The following is a 21,595-nucleotide window of genomic DNA, read 5'->3' as shown; positions in this document are numbered from 1 at the left end:
GTTATGTACACTTCTACACTTCTCCCTCCGTATTCGCTGTGATAGGGGATTAACAGAACCGCAAATACAGAAAAATCGCGAATAACTTTTTCATATGTTATTCGCTGTTTTCTATTAAAAACCATCATGAATATAGTGAAACCGAGAATAACATGGTGGGAGACGTGGTCTGTTCCTGAAGGAGAGGTAAAACACAGTGAAGAAAGTGCTGGGAATCAGTGATTTTCCCTATAAATGCTTGGAATCAGCGATTTCTCTATGCAAGCTGATGTAATTTGGGGAGAGGAGCCAGGAAGCTAAAAACAGTGAATAGCTGAAACCGCTAATACGGAGGGAGAAGTGTTAGTGATACACTTGAGATGTTCTGCATTAACATCCTGTATGGTTGCTAGCTTGTTATAAAACTTGTTCTTTCAATCAAATAGCTTTTGAAGTTTGTTCACGCAGCTACATGTTTTGCGCTCTTTTATTGTCTTATGTAAATATTATGTTATGCTGTAGGTTTTTAGAGTTTTTCTCCTGATGAAATATGGTATTTTGATGGTCCTATTTCCATATTTTTACCACACAGCTCTGTTTTATCCCAGACCTGTCATCTGTGAACATATACACCACAGGTTTGGTTTCATTTTTAGATATTTGCTTAAACATTATCATATGTTTTGTTTGTCACATACATATATATATCTTTGATATATGTATCATTTGTTATATTTATATGTATTTAATTATTTATTTGATTGGCCTCTGGTATTCATTTACTTTTATGGCTTAAGAAAATTTTTTTTTAAATTTTAAATTTTTATATGATGTGTTTTAATATCTTGTATTATGTTTTTATGTTTAGTGACCCGTGATGCAGGTTTTCCTCAGACGCTGAAACACAGTGCTGTGTCGGGTCCACAGCTTCTACTTGTGTCCTTTTATGAAATAAACAAGTTGGTTTTACATCAGTGATTTTCAGTGGAGTGTTCATTGTCCGTTCCCACTTCCTTTTGTACTGTTTTACACCCGTGGGTTCCCTGTCCTGTTGGACTTTTTGGTGTTTACTGAGAAATCAAGTGCTCCATAAGTTTAAATATGTCACTCTTACCTCAGCCCTATGGTTATAGCACATCTTAAATATATAGATTTATATTTTTCTTTTGTCTCGCTATGTGAAATCTTGGATTCTAATATAGAGGACTTGAGCTGAGTTTGTCAAAATTTATATTTCTTTTGTCTTTAGGATTGTTAAGGTATAATATGTTTTATACTTTAACGAAAGTAATATCTTGTCTAACCACCTTTCTGTACAAGTGTATACTTGGTATGTAATTTTAAAACTCATAAATAAATAAATAATAAAAAAAAGCATATGGATAGTTTTTAAAATAATGTGCATAATCTCACATGCCGCTTGATAATAGTGAAATCCAAAAACTGCACTTAATGGAGATCATATGTCATTACAAACTAGTTTCAAGTTTATTTAAAATTTAATTGATCACCTAATCATATATTCAAGGCGATGCACAATTCTTAAAACAGTTTATGACAAAAATTCATATTCCAAATAAATGACTTACAGGACAAACAAGACCAATATGGAGTGTAGGGATGGAAATACAATAATTGAAGGCAAATGAGACAATCAAGGAAAACTACAAAAGGAGGGTTTTTTGTGGTGTTTAAAAATAAAATAAAAATAGTTGAGTCTTCAACAGGGTTTTACAATGCCTAGCAGTCAAAAGCATCTTTAAAAAGAAAGCATTTCAACTGGCTCTTAAATCTATCAATATTTCTTTCTTCCCTCAAATAAATTGGCAAGGAATTCCACAATTGGGGAGCTACAACCAAAAAAAAATATATTGTCTCCATGTATTAATAGTTTTAAGTGAAGGAACAGTTAGCTGATGTTGATCATTAGACCGAAGTATTCTAGTGGAAGAGTAGGAAATTAGAATCTTAATGATGAAAGCTGGGGACTTCTAGAGCTGAGCCTTAAGCGATAAATATATTTTGTAGATTATTCTATGGGACACTGGAAGCCAATGAGATTTTTAAAGAAGTGGTGAAACGATCAAATTTCTTTGCTTTCATGATGATTTTAATAGAAGCATTTTGAATTAGCTGTAAACGCTTGATCTCTTTTTGAGCAATACCCTTAAATAGGGCATTACAGTAATCTAAGTGAGAATCTAACATATTTAATCATTATCCTTCAGAGTCTTAGGCCTCTCCCAGTGCATCCTACCAGCAGGAAGGAGTGGGCATCACTCCTGCTGATTTTCCATCAAAGGTACAAGGGGGATGTAGAGATGTTGGACTCAGGGGAGGGGGGTCTTTCTTTGGAGAGATACTGGAGGGGGGGATCAGCAGGTGGGTAGGTGGGAGGGAGGGGGAGAGAGAGGAATCAGGGATCTCCTTGCTGATTCAGCTGATTGTGGCAGGGGAATTCCCAATCAGGTGAGCCAGCAGGACTCTCCGAAGCCATAGTCTAGGTCAGTGATTCCCAACCCTGTCCTGGAGGAACACCAGGCCAATCGGGTTTTCAGGCTAGCCCTAATGAATATGCATGAGAGAGATTTGCATATGATGGAAGTGATAGGCATGCAAATTTGCTTCATGCATATTCATTAGGGCTAGCCTGAAAACCCGATTGGCCTGGTGTTCCTCCAGGACAGGGTTGGGAACCACTGGTCTAGGTTTCTGGCACAACTTTGTGTAAATCGTGCCTATGTAGGTGCTAGAAGTGCCCTGTCACATGATTAACACACGATCGGCAACTGCCTTTTAGGAAGCCGCTGACATGGGCACCAGTTAGAGAATCTGATGTCTTCTGTTGTTAATAACTGCCTGTATTCATTTTGACATTGATCTGGCCAGTTTTCTGCAGAATTCTGGAGTTATCTTCCGAGTTCACACAACTTTGTTCCAGTGTATAAACACTGCTTCAGATTCTGGACTGTATATATCTACTTTCTAGTTGATCACAGACACATATTTTCAAAAATGTTCAAATCTGGGCTATTGCCCATCCAAAGTACAGTTATATTTGTACATGAGACAGCCATGTCTTAATAGCTTTTGTTCCATGGCACAGTGCACCATTCTGATGGAAATGGGTTATTTTGTGAATTAGCATATATTTTGGCAGTTTTTGCTTCAAAACATTTAAACAGTTCCATTGATTGTGGTATTCTTTGGCATAATTCACAACCCTGCTCGATCAGATCCTGATACTGCACCCCAAACCATAATCTTTGGTGCATGTTTCACTGTGGGTATAACATACCTCAGATTACGTCTCCAATTTAAAAATCTCAACAGAAGCTGTAAAACTAAGTGGAAGTGCTTTCATCTGAAAATAGTTTGCTCCCACTAACCTCAATAAATAATAATAAAAATCAGCTGTCATTGCTTGTACTTGTGACGGAAAGCTGAGCTGTTCTTTTATATTTTTGACAGAAAACTTTGATCTTAACTGCTTGCTTGAAAACCAAAGTCCTGCACTGAGTCATCTCCTGCACATTATCTTGTTGCTTTTCTAGCTCTGATAACACTTGATGCTCTTGGGGACTGTTTAGTTGCCTTTATGATTGCATTGATTATTCATACATTCAAAGTTCTTGGTTGACCTGAGCGTGCCTGAGACTTGAAACTGTTTAGCTCTTCATTGCATCTATTATTATGACAGTTGAATGAGCGACTTTCAGCTTTTTTTGTAATTGCTTTTATTGGTCTCTCTTCGTTGTACAGGTTTACAATCTGTGCATATTCCATTGCGATCACGCGACCGGGCCGAGCAGTAATACCCATCACATGTCCACCCCCAGGCACCACAGTTCTCTGTAAAAACAAAACATACAGGGTTAAAACACACTCTCAAAACCATGACCAGGTCTTCCCAACCTCCTGGTCATTCCCTGAGGTCCTCCATGGACTCCTCATCTCTCCAGGCTTCTCCTGAATCACACCATCCCAGCCAGTCACTCCTCAGTCTTTTGGCCAGTGCTCTCAGGGTTCTTAGACTCTCCCAGCTTTTTGGTCATCTTATCCGGCACATACACACTAAGGACTCTCCCAGCCCCTCAGTCATCTTCTCACTGACACATGTACCGAGGACGCCTAAGCTGCTCCGTCACCCAGTTGTCTTATCCAGCACACATGCACTGAGGGCTCTCCCAGCGCCTCTGTCATCTTCTTGCTGACGCACGCACTGAGGACTCTCCTGGATCCTTCACCAGTCCCACCTACAGTTGTCAAGCTTAAGCCCCTCGACTCCAAGCTCTACTGGGACCCCAGCTTCTTCTTCAGCTCTTTCTTGCCAACGTATAGGTCCCCGTGAACCCTCCAACCATCAGGCTTCCTTTCTTCACTGTACCAGTCCCCCATCAGGACTGGTCAGCCCAGCCACTCTATTCTGCTGCACTGTTTAGCAGTGGCCTACAGAGCTTACTGGGAGTTAGGCTGAAGTCAGCATTCCTCCTCCTGAGGGTCGCCCAGTTCGCGAATGAGCTCTTTTCTTCTGAGCTCTCTGTGCTGGTAGCTGTTCTTTTCAGCACCACAATCCACTCAGGGTGAGCGGGCAGCTCCCAGCAGCACTAGCAGCTCCTATGCAAATCAGCTCTCCCCTCAGGCATCATGAGCTCCACCGCTCCTGTCATACCCATGTACCATGATGCCGAACACAAGTGAAAACCTGAAGCAAAATAAACCAAAGACACCAAATATGTACATCTAATAAGTAGACATTGTATAGATGCCTTAGATTTTCATTTTGTTGTACCTTGAAAAATCAAAATAATGTCCATTCAGTTTGTTTCTTTAACACAACAGACCTTTTACTTAACTTAGTGTCATATTTTAATGGTCTGATTTTTTGTTACTGTCAAGTTAATCAAACAAAACTAATTCAATGGTCTAAGATCATTTAATCCCCCATTATCGCTCATAGCAATGACTGCTATCTAACCTTACACTGACGAACAACAAAAGTTTGATTATATCAAAAATTATACAAATAGGACTACAGTACTCCCCCCGATATTTGCGGGGGGTTCCGTTCCAGGAACCCCCGCAAATATCAAAAAACGCGAATATGTTTTTTCACCTGGGGAGGCAGGAGAGGGCAGCTGGGGAGGCAGCAGAGGGCAGATGGAGTGCCGGTGAATGAAGGAAATCACTCGTGGTATGCTCCGACCGCCTCTTCTTGCACTAAAGTCAGGCTTCACCAATTAGGAGCTGCTTTGACATGCAGCTCCTGATTGGTGAAGCCTGACTTTAGCACAGGAAGTTCCAGTCGGAGAATACCGCGAATAACCAGGACCGCGAACGACCGGAGGAACATTATTATATGGTGATCCCTAATTTTCATGCAGGCATGTAAAAATCCAACAAGCAATTATGACCCCCCCAAAAAAAAATCCTTACTTTTTTGTGAGATTATTAATAAGATGGCTGAAGCTAAAAATAAATATTTAGCCCAGAACAAATAAAGACTATAGCCCAAAGTAGCCCAAAACAATATCAGTAATCAAGAACTAAGTGCGATACACTTGAAAACTTTTGGCCATGACTAAGTGGAATGTTTGGCATTTTTAGACCACTTGAATTCTTTAATAAGGATAAAAACTTCTGCAGAAAAGTCATACCTTTCTTTTCTTGTGGACTTTACATTCATTAATTTCTGTTTTACAAATACATTTGTATTAAAACCATGCATGATAGGTCATAGAAGAATATATAGTGTAACCTTGGTTTGCGAGCATAATTCATTCCAGAAGCATGCTCGTAAATCAAAGTGCTTGTATATCAAAGCAAGTTCCCCATAGGAAGTAAGGGAAACTCGCTTGATTGGTTCCACTTCCCCCCCCACCCCCACGAGGCCACCGACGCTGCTCATTTCCACCCCACCCTACCACATCCCAAAAACACCCCCCACCCCCGAGGCCACTGTTGCACTTCCATCCCACCCCCAAGAACCGGAATCGCCCCCCTCCTCCCGTCCACGAGCTCCCCCTGAGAACTGGAATCGTCCCCCCCCCGTAAACGAGCCCCCCCCCCGAGAACTGGCATCGCCAGCCCAAACCCAAACTGCGATCTGAATCCAGCACGCAGCACCAATCTACAGGACATGCCGGTGCCGGTAGAGCCTGCCTTTTGCCACTGATCTCTGCTGGGCTGGGCCTTGAACATCTGCGCATGCTCAAGGCCTTCTGGCTCCCGCTCTCTCCGAGAATCTCATTAGAACCTCGGAGAGAGCGGGAGCCAGAAGGCCTTGAGCAGAGATCAGCGGCAAAAAGCAGGCTCTTCTGGCACCGGCACGTCCTGTGGGTTAGTGCTGCATGCCGGTGCCAGATTGCAGTAAGGGTTTGGGTGGGTGGGCGATACCGGTTCTCAGGGGGGTGGCTCGCGGACAGCCAGATGGTTCCAGTTCTTGGGGGTTGTTGGTTGTCGGGAATGGGGGCTTGCGGGCAGGGTGGGGGGGGGGGGATTGGCAGTTGTCGGGGGTGGGGGCTCGCAAAGTGAGTCAACGCTCAGTTTGCGAGGCACGATTTGCAAGAATGTTTTGCTCATCTTGCAAAACACTCGCAAACCACGTTACTAGTAAACCGAGGTTTGACTGTACTTATTTTAAATTAGTATATTCTACCCTTTCAGAGTAAAGCTAGAACAAGTGATGTTTAATTAAGACACAAACTGGGCTTTAACATTATAAATTATTATATATGCTAGGTATAAAATGAAACTTATTACAAAGGACAGACTGTTCCTTCTTTATTACAATACTGTTTGAATATATTGCAATATATTTCTATTTCAGTCTCTTCTGGGAATGTAGCCAAGAACACTAAGCTGATTTTACAATTTTGCTTTCAACTTTTAAAAAATCTAGTAATCAGCATTACTGAGATTGTTAAGAGAAAGTGTGAATGTACTTCTGAAAAATTTAAATAAGTGCATAAAAAGTTTCAAGTTTAAGCATTCTTGATTAAACCCACAATGTCAGGTTCAGTGTTTTTTTGTTGTTTTTCCCCCCCCCCAGTCTTGCTATATGCAGTCTTCTTTATCACACTTTCAAATCAAATGGAAAATTTGCTCCATACAAACTAATATACAAATATATAATGTGGAAATTGTCCAAAGTGAGAAAATACTCTTGTGAAACCATTACAAAAAGGCCATGGTTTAACAGACCTTTGGTACAATATATTATCTGTGGAACACAAATTGGGAGATGTAGATAAAATCCTTTTAGAGAAGAACCAAGATTTATTTTTAATATGAATATAGTAGCACTAAATGGGTTAAACCAAACAATTTATCTTTCAGTTTTTTTGTAAAGTTTAGATTCCCTCATACATATAAGTTTTTTTTTGCACTTCCCACACACACATTATATATATGTCTACTAGTACGTCTCTATCCACTTCTTCCGTCTGTGACGGAGGTCTGTATATCCCACCAATGTAAATATATTCACCATGCCCTCTTTCCAAATTGATCCACAGTGCCTCTTCCTTGCCCTGCAGATCTTGCAATTGTGTGGTTTTAATATGATTTTTAACATATAATGCTACTCCACCTCCACGAAGCTACACCTTCATCTTCAGGATACGAGCTTCTCTGCCTTGGCCTTTACCCTCAACAGAGAGGATGGACGAGAATGCCACCTGCTCCACCTTCTCTCCCAGAGCCACAAAGTCACTTTTGATACATTCGCAGAGGCGGTACTTATAGCTAACTAACCCTCCCCAATACTAAACCACGACAGCAGTTATTAGCGCAGGGAGCCACGCTGAATGCTCCGCGCTGCTCCAGACGCTCATAGAGTTCCTATGAGCATTGGAAGCAACGCGGAGTATATAGCGCGGCTCCCTGTGCTAATAACCGCTATTGCGGTTTAGTAAAAGTGGAGGGGGGGCAATTTATTGAGGCATAAACTTTCAAGAATCATAGTCCACTTATACTTTTCATTCATTTGATAAAGTAGACTCTGGTCATTGAAAGCTAACCTTGATAAATTGGCAAGTTTATAAGGTACTACTTGCTTCCATCATTCTTATATCATGCAACATTTTTTTTTCTTAAGAACAGCTCATCTTCCCAAGCCATTACTTTTCTATGGGCTTCTGAAGTTACTACTTCCATTCTCATAACTGAACAAAATACAGCTAAATAATTTATTCCTTTTACAGCAGGGGTGTCAAAGTCCCTCCTCGAGGGCCGCAATCCAGTCTGGTTTTCAGGATTTCCCCAATGAATATGCATGAGATCTATCTGCATGAACTGCTTTCATTGTATGCTAATAGATCTCGTGCACATTCATTGGGGAAATCCTGAAAAACCGACTGGATTGCGGCCCTCGAGGAGGAACTTTGACACCCCTGTTTTACAGCTTCATTTTTTTTTTAGTTCAGAATCTTCCTGTTTAATGATTTGTCATGATTTAAATGGTTTTATTTAAATCAAATTTGGCCTTGCTTCCTGACCAGTGGTTTAAATTGACTTTGATTTAAATCAAAATTACCCCTAAGGACATCAATGACAAAAATCACTCCAAAAATTTGAGCTTCTGTTCATTGTACTTAACACAAAGTTTCTAAAGTAAATTGAAAAATCACCTACCTCGAGCAAGTTTTTAATGCCATTTCTTCCTTCACTACCGATGAACTATTAGTTTCTTCATTAGTCTGTGATAATCTCTCTGTGCTTTCATCGGGCTGCCTTGTCGTCTCACTTTTTTTCTGTTGACTTGGGAATTCCATTTCTTTTTGTTCACTTTCTGTTCTCAACTGTGAACCTGAGTTGCATTCCAGGCACTTGGAAGGATTAGAATTTCTCTGCTCTTGTCTATCAGAGTCTCTTTCTGCTAACAAAGCAGGGGGATTCTCAAGTTTTAACGCCTCTTGAGCAGAGATGGCACAATCCATTTTATCTATATGGTCTTTTTCTTTAACCTTTACTAAACTATAGGAAACATTTATAACTTTATGTGGAGAATGCCTACGTTTTAAACGTTCAGAGCTTTCCTCCCTGCTATCTTCACAGCTACCACAGCAAACACAAGAGTTAATTAGGCAATTTGTAGCAGCGATACTAAGCTTGTTCGATTCACTTTCTCCGTCATCGATTAAGGAATCAGAAGGTACAGGAGTACAATTATTTCCAACCTCTGGTGTAGTTATTGGGGATTCTGAAGAGGACAGAGATTTAGGGTTAAAAATTACAGTTGCAGATATTTTCATTCCACCCGTTCTATGAGCTATAATTTCTGCAGTCTCTGCATCGTCACCACTGGCATCCCAGCCATTGAGATATAATTGTGATTCAGGAGCTTCTAAACAAGTGCAAGAATTATGAACAGAGGTGCTACTCATTTGCATTTTACTTTCTTCAATATCGTTATTATTGCTTATATCACTTTCTACCTCCTTCAGAGATCTATTAGCTGCTGGTTGACCGTTTTGGAAAATAAACCTTTCTTTGTATTGCACAGACTGCTTTAAATTACGACCAGTATTATTAACCCAAACTAATGTGTTTTCCGATTCTAACCCTACAAATGTTTCTCCAGCTCCATCAAGGTCATCCATAACAAATACTCTTTCTTCTTCATCAGTTAGATTGTCAAGACGTCGCCTGTTTGGTGAAGTCTCTGTGCTTGAATTATGACTAACTCCAGGTCTGTGAGCAGGAGACTGGCAGACACTTGGTGGAGAAAGGAGAGACGACATCTCATCTCCCACCCTATGGACCATCATATTTAGCTGTTCTAGCTCTTGTTCATCATACTGCATAGAGCAGGCTAATTCAACTTCTGTATTTTGAACTTTTGAAGAAAGCTTTTTATCAGCTGGCAATGCTGCCACTAAGACAGGTGTAATGGCAATGGGCACTTCAGGGTCTGCTCTGACTGGGAACTCCACATCTTGGGATATACAGAGGTTGCGTTCAAGGGTATGTAATTCCTCCTCAGTTAAAGTCTGTAGAAGATCCCTAAAAATGTTAAGAAAAAAATGTTTTATATACCAAATTTAGAACTTGCAGCATATATGTTCTTGCAGGACTGGTAGATATACTAGCAGAATTTAACATAATGATATTTTAATTTAAACCAATTAATTTTGAATGTTATAGTGGAAAATAGAACGTGTAAAACAACTATTACTTGCTGCAGATAGGATTTGACACAACATAATAGAGTCCTTCAAGAAATCAGCAAATAGCGATCAACCCACAAGGAATGCACAAATATATGATAATTGCCACGTGTGCTAATAAACTTTTGTGCATCCTCAGGGGTTCCTGAAGAAGGGAGCTTTCCCTGAAACAGAGCTCAGTAGAACCTACCTGCTTAGTGTTTTGAAAAAGCTGAAAGATGAAATTCTTCGCAAGATAAGTAAAAACATGTTTTTCACAAGCTTCCTCTATTTCATTCTCATTTTGGCTAGCATTTTCACACTGGGAACGCACTATAAACTTTTGATTTTTTTTTTTGTTTCACTTTATTTACTTTGGCAAGTTTGATTTATTCATACTTATTGTATTTTGATGATGGTGTGTGGCATAAAGTGGGCTAAAGTAAGCCACTTTTGATGGGGTTATTTAAAAGCAAAAGAACTTTGACCTTTGGGCAATCTGTTCTCATAGCGCTCTCAAAAGCGCGCCAGGACAAAGGTGTGCCCAGACAATTGAGCGCAGCGCGGAGCTGCATGCCGCTCAAAATTACTGTTTTTAGGGCTCCGACGGGGGGGGCGTGGGGGAGAACCCCCCCACTTTACTTAATAGACATCGCACCGTGTTGTGGGAGCATTGTGGGGGGTTGTAACCCCCCACATTTTACTGAAAACTTCAATTTTTCCCTGTTTTTAGGGAAAAAGTTAAGTTTACAGTAAAATGTGGAGGGTTACAACCCCCCAAACCCCCCATAATGCCGGCGCGATGTCTATTAAGTAAAGTGGGGGGGTTCCCCAACAAAAACCCCTTTAGGAGCCCCTAAAAACAGTAATTTTGAGTGGCGTGCGCCTCTGCGCTGCGCTCAATTGTCCGGGCGAGCCTTTGTCTTTCGCGCCGTTGTCTATGAACCTATGACTTCACACTGAGGATACATAAACATTTATTAGCACGTGTGTCAGGTATCAAATATTTGTGCGTTTTTTGTGGGGTTATCACTATTTGCTGATTTACTGAAGGACTCTAATTAGGTGGTGTTGATTGATTGTTCTTTAATTTGGGTTATCGTGTGCAGGTATGATTTGAGCAACTTGGGTGCAACTTCATATACCAAAGTTATTAGTCAACACTTTCAAATCTGAACACATGATAGTGTGCCAAAAAGAAGTAAGCAAAAATCTGGGTGTGTTTGTAAAGCTGAAGATATTATATCCACAACTGAATCAATGATAGCCTTGATAATAATATTGAAAACCCTTGACTTGAACAACAGAGGTAAACAATTGCTGTCCATCCCATACTTATTAATTTAACAAATTAGGAAATGCCTGCACATTGGTTCCTTTAATAGTGTAACCCTCCTTTCAAAAAAACCAAAACAAAACCCAGACTGTTTTACACTGGATGGAAATGTTCCTTCTGTACCACTTCTGCTATACTGTAAATTGTGTGTATTAATGCATGCAGCCTAATGGGAAGTAAGACTGTACATTCATTAAATTAGATGCCTAGATCTGTAAGCACCCCAATCTTTTCTAGAATCAGAGCCTTAAGGTGTTAATCTAATCTAATCTAATCCTTAGGTTTGTATACCGCGTCATCTCCACATTCGTAGAGCTCGACGCGGTTTACAGTAGGAGAAATAGGAAAGAACTACAACAGAGGGTTAGAGGTAGAAGTGTGAAGAAAATTTAGAGGACTTGGGATGCCAAGATATAAGAGTTTCCTTGATTCCTAAGTTGGAGGGAGACTTACATTTTTTGAGAAAAGCTAGGTTTTCAGATGTTTGCGGAAAACTTGGAGAGAGCTCAAGTTCCGAAGAGGGGAGGTAAGGTTGTTCCAGAGCTCAGTGATTTTGAAGTGGAGGGAGGTCCCTAGCTTTCCTGTGTGGGAAATGCCTTTTAGCGAGGGGAAGGATAGTTTTAATTTGTGGGAGGATCTGGTGGTATTAGGGTTTGAAGAATTCCAAGAAAGAGGGATAATATCATCTGAAAAACTGACATTGGAAACTATTCATGGCTAAAACACAGGGGTCCTTTTATTAAGCTACGGTAAGCAATAGTGCGCACTTACCACATGTTAAAATCTACTACAGTGGGCATGCTCAGGTATCCCACAGTAGTTTTCAGACCTGGGCATGCTTCTCACATGTTAAAAAATACTTTTTTTTTTTTTTTTTTTTAGTGCCCAGCGCTGTGCACTAACCAATTAGCGCATGGTTAGCATGGGATCCCTTACTACCTAGAAAACAGGCGTTGGTAAGGGCTCCCACACTAGTGGCCATGCACTAATTAGGAAATTAGTGTGTGGCCATTAATCGAGAAAATTGAAAATACGCCCATTTTACAGCCAGTGGGAAAATCATGTACTAATCACAACACAGTCCATTTTTTAGGGCAGCTTAGTAAAAGGGCCCCTAAATTTTTTGTTGGCTCTGGACATGGCTGCAATTAAACCGTTTTGATTAGGCCACAACATAGGAGTTCACGCAGGTGAGGAGTGGCCTAGTGGTAGAGCTGCTGTCTCAGCACCCTGAGGTTGTGGGACCCCAATGCTGTTCCTTGTGACCCTGGGTAAGTCACTTAATCCTCCATTGCCCTGGGTACAAAATAAGTAGATGCACATGTGTAAACTGCTTTGAATGTGTAACCACAAAAAGATGGTAAACAAGTTCCATCCCCTTCTTTACACCAGGTCTGTGTTTTACTTACATTATGTTGGTTACACTTCCTTCATCAAGAAGAATACCTGAGAGCTGTTCAAACAGAACATACTGGCATCTTTCTAACATAACATACAAGATAGTAGCGATCACAGTTTTATCGCAGCGTGTTTCTTCAATTGCTTTTCAGTGTTTGTTGTCAGGCAGCAGGAACTTTGTAAGACTCTCTGCAAGTTTTCTCAGTTGTCCTTGGTTTCAGGCCAATTGGTGCCATCAATTAGGCTACTTTTTTCAACCCCTGAGAAAGGCCTCTGTGGCCGAAACATGGACCGTGTTGGGGTCCAGTATATGTTTTATCACAAGGGACTTTACATGCCTGCCACATTTTGTTTTATTTGTGTATATTTGTTTTAACTGAAATTTAATGTTATATAATTATCAGATTTTAGGGTTTTTAGCCATTGGTTCTTACTCTTTAATTTCTTTCTGCTTTTATTGTATTTCAAATGTATTTTAAATTGTGTTAACCGCATAGAACTTCACGGTTTTGCGGTATATAAATAAACTGTTATTATTATTATTATAAATGTATTTGCCCACGCAATGGTCTGACCTGTGCCCCTTCCCCACTTCCTTCTTTGGTCTCATAGTTTTGCTCGTGGGGTTGTGTTTTTTCCTTTGCATTGTACAATAAATAACTTGCCGAAAAGCTAATTTCTCTATTTTCTGTTCTATGAATCACTAATGAGCTTGGTTTAAATTTCAGGGGTAACGAGTTCAGACTCATGGAGAAGAAAGGCAGGCAGATGTTGTATAAAGGAATATTGATGAATTAGTGTCTATGAAATCTTCTTGTCCTTATCCACCTGACACAAGAAATTTGTCATAGGGATCAGATAACGAGAGAAGTTGAAAAACAAAGACACAACCCCCCCCCCACACACACACAGGTGAATTTGTAGGTGGAAAGGGATAATATAATGAGATAAAAAAAATTGTATAAAAAATAGAAACAAAGAAAAATGATGGCAGATAAAGGTCAAATGGCCCAACCAGTCTATCCAACCACAGCATCCACTACTCGTATCTCCTCATCTCCCTAAGAGATCAAAGTCCCATGCTTTCTTGATTCAGACACAATCTTTATCTCCACCACCTCTACTGGAAGACGATTCCATGCATCTATCACCCTTTCTGTAAAAAAGTATTTCCTTAGATTACTCCTGAGCCTATCACCTCTTAACTTCATCCTATATTCTCAAATTCTGGAGCTTCTTTTCAAATTAAAGAGACTTGCCTCATGTGTGTTTATGACACATAAGTATTTAAACATCTCTATCATATCTTCTCTGTCCCACCTTTCCTCCAAAGTATACATATTGAGTTCTTTAAATCTGTCCTAATATGCCTTATGATGAAGACTTCCAACCATTTTAGTAGCCTTCCTCTGGACCGGCTCCATCCTTTTTATATCTTTCTGAAGGTACGGTCTCCAGAATTGTACACAATATTCTAAATGAGGTCTCACCAGAGTCTTATACAGGGGCATCAATACCTCCTTTTTCCTATTGGCCATACCTCTCCCTTTGCACCCTAGCACCCTAGCTTTCACCATCACCTTTTCAACCTGTTTGGTCACCTTAAGATCATGAAATACTACCACACCCAAGTCCTGTTCCTCTATTGTGCATAAAAGTTCTTCACCCTCTAAACCAGTATATCGGAAACTGTGTACTGCGAGAGGCACCTCTCCTCCTTGTAGGTGCTCTCTGCACCTCCACACCAGCAGTCATTTTAGTGTTAACAGGCTCAGGGCCCCATATGGAGGGACTCTGTGCAAGCACAAATGTTGATGTGATGACATCACACATGCGTGTGACATCATTGCTTTGACATCTGTGCATATGTGGAGACCCTCCACCCATGGCCCCAAGTTTAGTCTTCCGTGGCTTGAAAAAGTTTGCGAGACACTGCTCTAAAATGTACCATTACCTCGTATTTTTGCAGCCCAAATATATGACCTTGCATTTCTTAGCATTAAATCTTAGCTGCCAAATTTCAGACCATTCTTCACGCTTCACTAGATCCTTCCTCATGTTTTCCACGCCATCAGGGGTATCTACTCTATTACAGATTTTGGTGTTATCTGCATAAAGGCAAATCTTACCTTACAGCCCTTCAGCAATATCGCTTACAAAAATGTTAAAAAGAACAGACCCAAGAACCGAACCTTGAGGCACACTACTGGTAACATCCCTTTCCTCAGAGTAATCTCCATTGACTACCACCCTCTGTCACCTTCCACGCAACCAGTTCCTGACTCACTCCATCACTTTGGGGACTCTACTGAGGGCACGCAATTTATTTATTAGACACCTATGTGTAACACTGTCAAAGACTTTGCTAAAATCTAAATACACCACATCTAGCACATTTCCTCTATCCAATTCTCTGGTCACCCAATCAATGAAATTGATCACGTATATCTGACAAGACCTGCCTCTAGTGAATCCATGTTGCCTCAGGTCCTGTAATCCACTGAATTTCAGAAATGTCACTATTCTGTATTTACAATAGAATATTTGTTTGAAGTATCCTAACAATGAAACCTATATTGTTTTGTTTTCATTCTCTCTTGCAGAATTCTCTCTCTCTCAAAACAAAGTCTTCCTAGTAACCTGCCAGTCAACATGTCATCATTTGGGCAGAAATAAAACATTTAGTGTAAAGAGAATTTAAAACATAATGATGTCCAGCTATGAAGAACCAGTTTCTATCTTCTTTAAACAAAGAATATGAAAAAGAAGGAAATTATGAAAAGTAAAATTGGAAACCAAGAGGAATAAAGTGATATAAATATGTCAGTCACACAAGATTAGAAATGCAGTGTTTATAATTTGCAGGTATGCAATGCTGAGATGTCTTCTTTTCACATTTTTAACAATGTGACAAATACCTTGAGCACATAGTATTACTTGCCTTATTTTTCTTAGTAAAGTGTGGAAGGGTCTGAACAGCTCAGACATATCTTCTGATTTACGGTCCAGATTCAGAGGTCCTTCAGAATAAACCACAAGTCCACTGCATTCAATACACAAACAACAACAATCAGATCCCTAGACCTAACAAAGAGCAATGCTTCTCAACCAAACTTTCAGGGCACACGCACCCAGCCAGTTGGGTTTCCACAAATGATTATGTATGAGGTAAGTTTGCATACCCCCAAGGAAACAGTGCATGCAGAAAGAACTATGCAAGCATAGTCATTGTGGATATCCTGAAAACCCGACTGGCTGGGTGTGTCCTGAGGACTGAATTGAGAACCCCTCTTGAAACATATACAAAAGAAGCAAATATGTTGTTTTATAACATTTTGTTACTTATCTGCCTATACAGCTAATCAATGTAGGCGCTTATTTTACAAAGTATGTTCACAAATTGTGGCTCTGCTTGTGCACACCCTAAATCAACCCACAAATCATGCTCATGCCAGAGACACAGAAAAGTACACATACTTTTATCATGCATTTTTGTGCGCGGGGGGGGGGGGATAATTTTGCAAATATCAAGTATTTTTCAATTGTGCTACAGATGTACATGAATTTGTATTAGATCTATACTATAAATCAGTTTTCCAACATTTCTGGTTTCTCTGGATATTCAATTTTATTTTCTCATCTCTCTCATTCTTTTCTATGTTGTTTTTCCATCTTTTTCTACTTTTTCTTGCTTTTCTTTTCTATTTGTGTCTGTCCTCTTCACTATTTCAATCTGTACAGCAAAGCTTCCCAATTAGTAGGTTGGGACTCTAAATAGGTTCACATGCTGGGGTGGGATGGGGAGGTCACACAGTTTTATTTGGCTGTTATCATGGGGTCACGGCCACAAAGATTGACGAGCCCTGCTGGACAGTCTGGTTTTTTTTCTCCTAAAGTTACATTTTCTCTTGTCTGATTTAACCTCTAGTATTGTTTTCTCTTATTCTTTTCTATCTGATTTAATTCCTTTTACCAGTCTTGCAAATTCACCATATCTCGTTCTCTCAAATTCATTTTTATAGACAATTTAACATTTCTTAACAAGAAACATCTTGCAATAGGACACCTTACCAAGAAAAGAATATAAATGAAATATTACTTGTCAATAATCTCTAAAAGAGACATGCTTATCAGTCCACTGTTTTAAGGGGATAGTCCAAATCCATAATATAAAGGACTATAAAACAGAAAGAAAATGAGAAATGCTGCATTACAATCAGTGCACATTATGATGGCAAAGGAAAGGAAGATGCAGAACTAACATTTACAGATGTAACACCAATGGACTTAGAAGGCAAAACCTGCTAAGCTGCATTGGTTTATAAAAGATGTACTTTACATTATTATACCTCAGAACATATTTAACAAGGAAAATTGAGGCAATAAAGGGCCCTAATCTGCCAAAGCCCAGGTCACTGAAAAAGAAATTCCCTTCTTTTCTGTTTGGCTCTGGATACATCCGAGTACATTCTAATTTTAGGACCATATGTAGTAAAGGAAATCCCTATGTTGAAAAAAGCTTCTATCTGAATCCATAAGCACTGTTCCTATCAATGTAGCAAGAGTTGGCTTTTCCTCTTTTGAGTCTTCAAAAAAAAGCAGGAAAATTCAAAAAGATTCATTGACTCTTAGGTCTTTGAATCCTGCCCCTGTCCAGGTTTTTCCTTCAAGTCAGCAGCAATCTAATTGTGGACACAGTACTGCTATAGGAGCCAAACCAGTGTGCTGTGCTCACAAGTAGAAACTACTGATTTAAATAGTGTGCTGCGTTTACAATTAGATTGTCACTGACCTGTTTTTGTCTCAGCCCCTGACACAGCCCCAGAGGGGGTGAAACGTGACCATGTCAGATAATTTAGAATGGTCAGTGTTTATTGCAATAAAATAATTTATTTATATTTTTATGCTGGTCTGCTGGTTTTGTTTCTGGACTGGATCTTACAGAATTTGCAGATTGCTTGCCTATCTGTTTTTTGGGGGTCTTCCATCTTATATGACAAAATAATCACGTTCTTTCACAAGCCACACATTAGTATTTTCAAGTTTCAGCAACCTCTGCCCTAGGGAAATTGTTCTCCTTTTAAGCTCTTCTACTTCCGTTCTATAAGTTTCTTGACAGAAAGAATGCCTTGCAGTTGGGAAAAAAGTTGCACAATCTGTCTAGATAGTGACAACAAAGCCTCCCAAAGAGAATTCAGACTAACCAATTTTGGCTCAAGCCCAAATCGTGATTCAGATAGAGGAAGATGAGAACTCTGTCCCAGCATTTGAGACCTTAATGACTGAGGAAATCTTCACTGCCAAACAGACCAGACGATGCAGCCTCCATAACTTCCTGCCACACCTTCCATAGTTCCCATGAGGGTGGAAGATATGGATATCAGTCAGCCACTTCCACAGCAATATGTATCATTAACAGTGTCATCAAAGCAGCACCAGATTTTCTCGGGAGTGCTGTGAAAGGAGGGAATATGCATTTTTCCAGGGACAAATGTTTTAGGTCATCAGGGCTTGTCGGCACTCCTTCCCCTGAGAACTCAGAGGCCTGTCCATTCTGGAAGCCTGCAGAGAGTGTCTTCAGCCTTCACCTTGTTATTTTTATTTTTATTTTGCTTTTCTGAATTTTTACAAAAAAGTATTTACAATCTATACTCTGATTAAGAAAAGGAGTATCTTTGCCTGAAACAAGTAATAGGAAAACAATTGCAATGAAGAAAAAGTAGCAGTGATTAACCTGAGAGCTCAATAGGGGAGCTCCAAAATTAAAAAAACATAATAGATAAAGAGAAGATAAAGTTTCCCCAAAAAGAAAATAAAGGAAAAGAGAGAGAGAGAGAGAGAGAGAGAGAGAGAGAGAGATTGCCTCATATTAAATAAAGCAAGATCAATCTAAGTAAATCCAATGGGAAAAGATAAAGCAAAAGGAAGTGGAGCAATTCTAACTTACATTTACAACATTTTCTAGATGCATCAACAAATATATAAGAATTAGCTTGATATTTTACGATGCATTTACAAGAAACTATAGGAGATATGTTGCTCTAGGGCTAATACTTGATGATGCTTGCCAAAAAACACCTTATGCTTAGCTTGTGTAGCTCTTTCCAGATCACAAAAAAACAATACATTCATATCATGAAAAGTTTGCTGTTTAAAACAAAAATAAAATTAATTATGACAGGAGTTGCCATTCAACATATTACCAATAACTGGAAAAATCACAAAAATCTTAATTATACATTCTGGTGGAATTCGTTATGCCATATTTTTAAGATGGAAAGAGCAATAGCGTTACAAAAAGGGAACATAACTTTGCAAAGATTTGGGGGTCATTGGAAAAGTATTGTGATGAATAGATATCAACTCTGTTATTTTCCTTTTCTTTTCTTTTTTAGACTTATCTAGCACACTCATGGGGGAGGGTGGATTTAGGGTGAAATTTAAAATGCTATGTTTATAATATATTACATAATAAAATATAATGTTTTCTGGTTGAGAATTTGATGAAGGATGGGTGGGGGAGGGGTTTTATACGATTAGATTTTATGTGTTAGATATTACAGTGCTATATTGGATTTAATTTATGATACATTTTTGTGCACTTGTTGTTTGATTTAAAAATGAATAAAGATATTATAAAGTGAAAACAAAAATACAAATGAAGAATCCAATTTCTATCAGGATTAAGGCATAAGTAAAGAACAAACAGTCTTTAACTGATTGGTTGTTAACTTTTAAAAATCCAGTCATATCCAAACTAGATTCTACAAACTATTCTTCTGCCTCCAGGGCCCCCAAATGTTCCAGTTTCAACAGAAAAGGCTGTAGTCAAAGGTGGAAGAGATTCCTCAGGTATCTGGATAACTTTTTCAAAGAACTTAATCATTTCCATTGCTGAAAATACAGGTGACTTAGGAAAGTGTATAAATTTTAAATTCAGTCTCCAATTATAATTATCATGTCAAGCTTTAGATGTAGGCAAGTCCTCATCTCTTAACAGTTCCAGCTGGCACCACTGAATTTCTTTGGCATCCTTCTCCAGTTTAACCTACATACTTACCACTTAAACATTCACTATGCCGTTTATAACCTCAGCTTGAAGGAGTCTAGACCCTCCACAATCTTATCCAAATTCGTCAAAACTGAATACTTTAATTCTTGAATTACATGGCAGATTTCATTCAATGTTATTTCCTCTGTCTTCCTCATCTTCCACTGAGGAAATGCTTTGGTGCCCTGAACCCCCTTCTCCAAATCAGGTATACTATTCCAGTATTCCACTGCAGTGAAACCCTGCCCATGCCTGAAGCCATCTCTAATACCATCTGTATCGGAGACTTCTTGCTGACTTTATCCAGCTGGCCTGATTCTAGGCCTTGGAGACTTAACAGCCTTGCTACTTCCTTCGGTAGAATCTCCTCTTTCCAATCCCAACCCTCAAGCATTTGAAACAGCCACCAATGCTAAAACAGCATAAGAAATGAATGTTTGCACTAGCATCGAGGGCTGGGGCAGAGCTGGACCATTTGGCCTTTATCTGCCATCATGTTTCTATGCTGCTGAAGCCAGGCTCTCATTCTAAGCACATAAGGTATTGCAGTCCAATGCTTTCAAAGTGCCAGCTGGTCCTGGATGGCAGGAGTAAGCAGTGGTGGCATGATGTGCTACTCTCCTGATTTTGTGGCCTAGCTACAGCATCAGAGGAAACCAGGGGCTCTGAAAGGGAGGGAGGAAGTAACTGAACAATGGTGTTGGGTGAGCAAGACATGGGAAGTTTGCAAAAACTGTAAAAATATTTGCAGTGGACTGGAATAACAATTATAGATTTAAAAATGTATTTTATTGGATAATCTTCATTTATATAAAAGACATCAAATCATGGATACTTACCAAACAATGGCTAATCTTGGAATTGTAAACATTAATGCTGGCTCGTAGTCATCAATCATGTCTTGTGTGAGGTATCCAAACTTTAAGGCTCTAGGTAGAAGAGTAAAAAGTATGCAGTAAATTTCTCACAAAAATCATTAATTGCCATTAGTGCAAGTGAATGTGATTATCACAAGTACAGGTTCGTTCACTAACACCACACACACTTCAGTCAGCGAACCATACAGTGAATTTAAATTTAGATTTCACAGTCAAGTTTCCTGGTCACAATGTTCTTTAATATTAATTGAAACTGCACATAAATACCACAAGGGTCAATTCACCCCCAGATTCTGGCTTCCAGGAAGCGAACTGCAGTACAGCAGAGTGGAGAGCTTTCCTGAGATAGTCAGACACATTCAGTTTATTTTCAAACTTTCAAATAGTCATTTGGAAGGGCCTAAAAACAAGATATATTTGGAATAAACAGGAGATCGAGTTCATCTTTACCATTTATCGGGATCTGCTTCCCTCATGCCCACATATTTCTATTCATCCCCCCAGAAATGCAGCTTTTGTTTGCCTTCTTGAGGCGGTTCATAGACAACGGCGCGAAAGACAAAAGCGTGCGCCGACAACTGAGCGCAGCGCGCGCCGCTCTAAATTACAGTTTTTAGGTGCTCCGACAGGGGGTTTTGTTGGGGAACCCCCCCAGTTTACTTAATAGACATCGCGCCGGCGTTATGGGGGGTTTGGGGGGTTGTAACTCTCCACATTTTACTATAAACTGAACTTTTTCCCTAAAAACAGGGAAAAAGTGAAGTTTTCAGTAAAATGTGGGGGGTTACAACCCCCCAAACCCCCC

General features: G+C 39.6%; 1 protein-coding gene across 7 annotated transcripts in view; it reads right to left on the bottom strand.

Annotated features, from left to right (window-relative positions):
- The window catches only part of ZFYVE28 (zinc finger FYVE-type containing 28), a 304,842-nt gene that overhangs the window by 74,662 nt on the left and 208,585 nt on the right, over nucleotides 1-21,595 (bottom strand). For all 7 annotated transcript variants that reach the window (XM_033950646.1, XM_033950658.1, XM_033950654.1 and 4 more), the window contains 3 exons: nucleotides 20,752-20,841; nucleotides 15,803-15,904; nucleotides 8,614-9,984 (listed from right to left, as the gene is read on the bottom strand). In XM_033950646.1, coding sequence (XP_033806537.1) covers nucleotides 8,614-9,984; nucleotides 15,803-15,904; nucleotides 20,752-20,841 — 1,563 coding nt within the window. The remainder of the gene's footprint in view (nucleotides 1-8,613; nucleotides 9,985-15,802; nucleotides 15,905-20,751; nucleotides 20,842-21,595) is intronic.

The sequence above is a fragment of the Geotrypetes seraphini genome, chromosome 1, assembly GCF_902459505.1.
Source record: "Geotrypetes seraphini chromosome 1, aGeoSer1.1, whole genome shotgun sequence".
Classification (NCBI taxonomy): Eukaryota; Metazoa; Chordata; class Amphibia; order Gymnophiona; family Dermophiidae; genus Geotrypetes; species Geotrypetes seraphini.
Note: the sequence above shows the minus strand (reverse complement) of the source record. Positions and strands in the feature narration are given on the sequence as shown.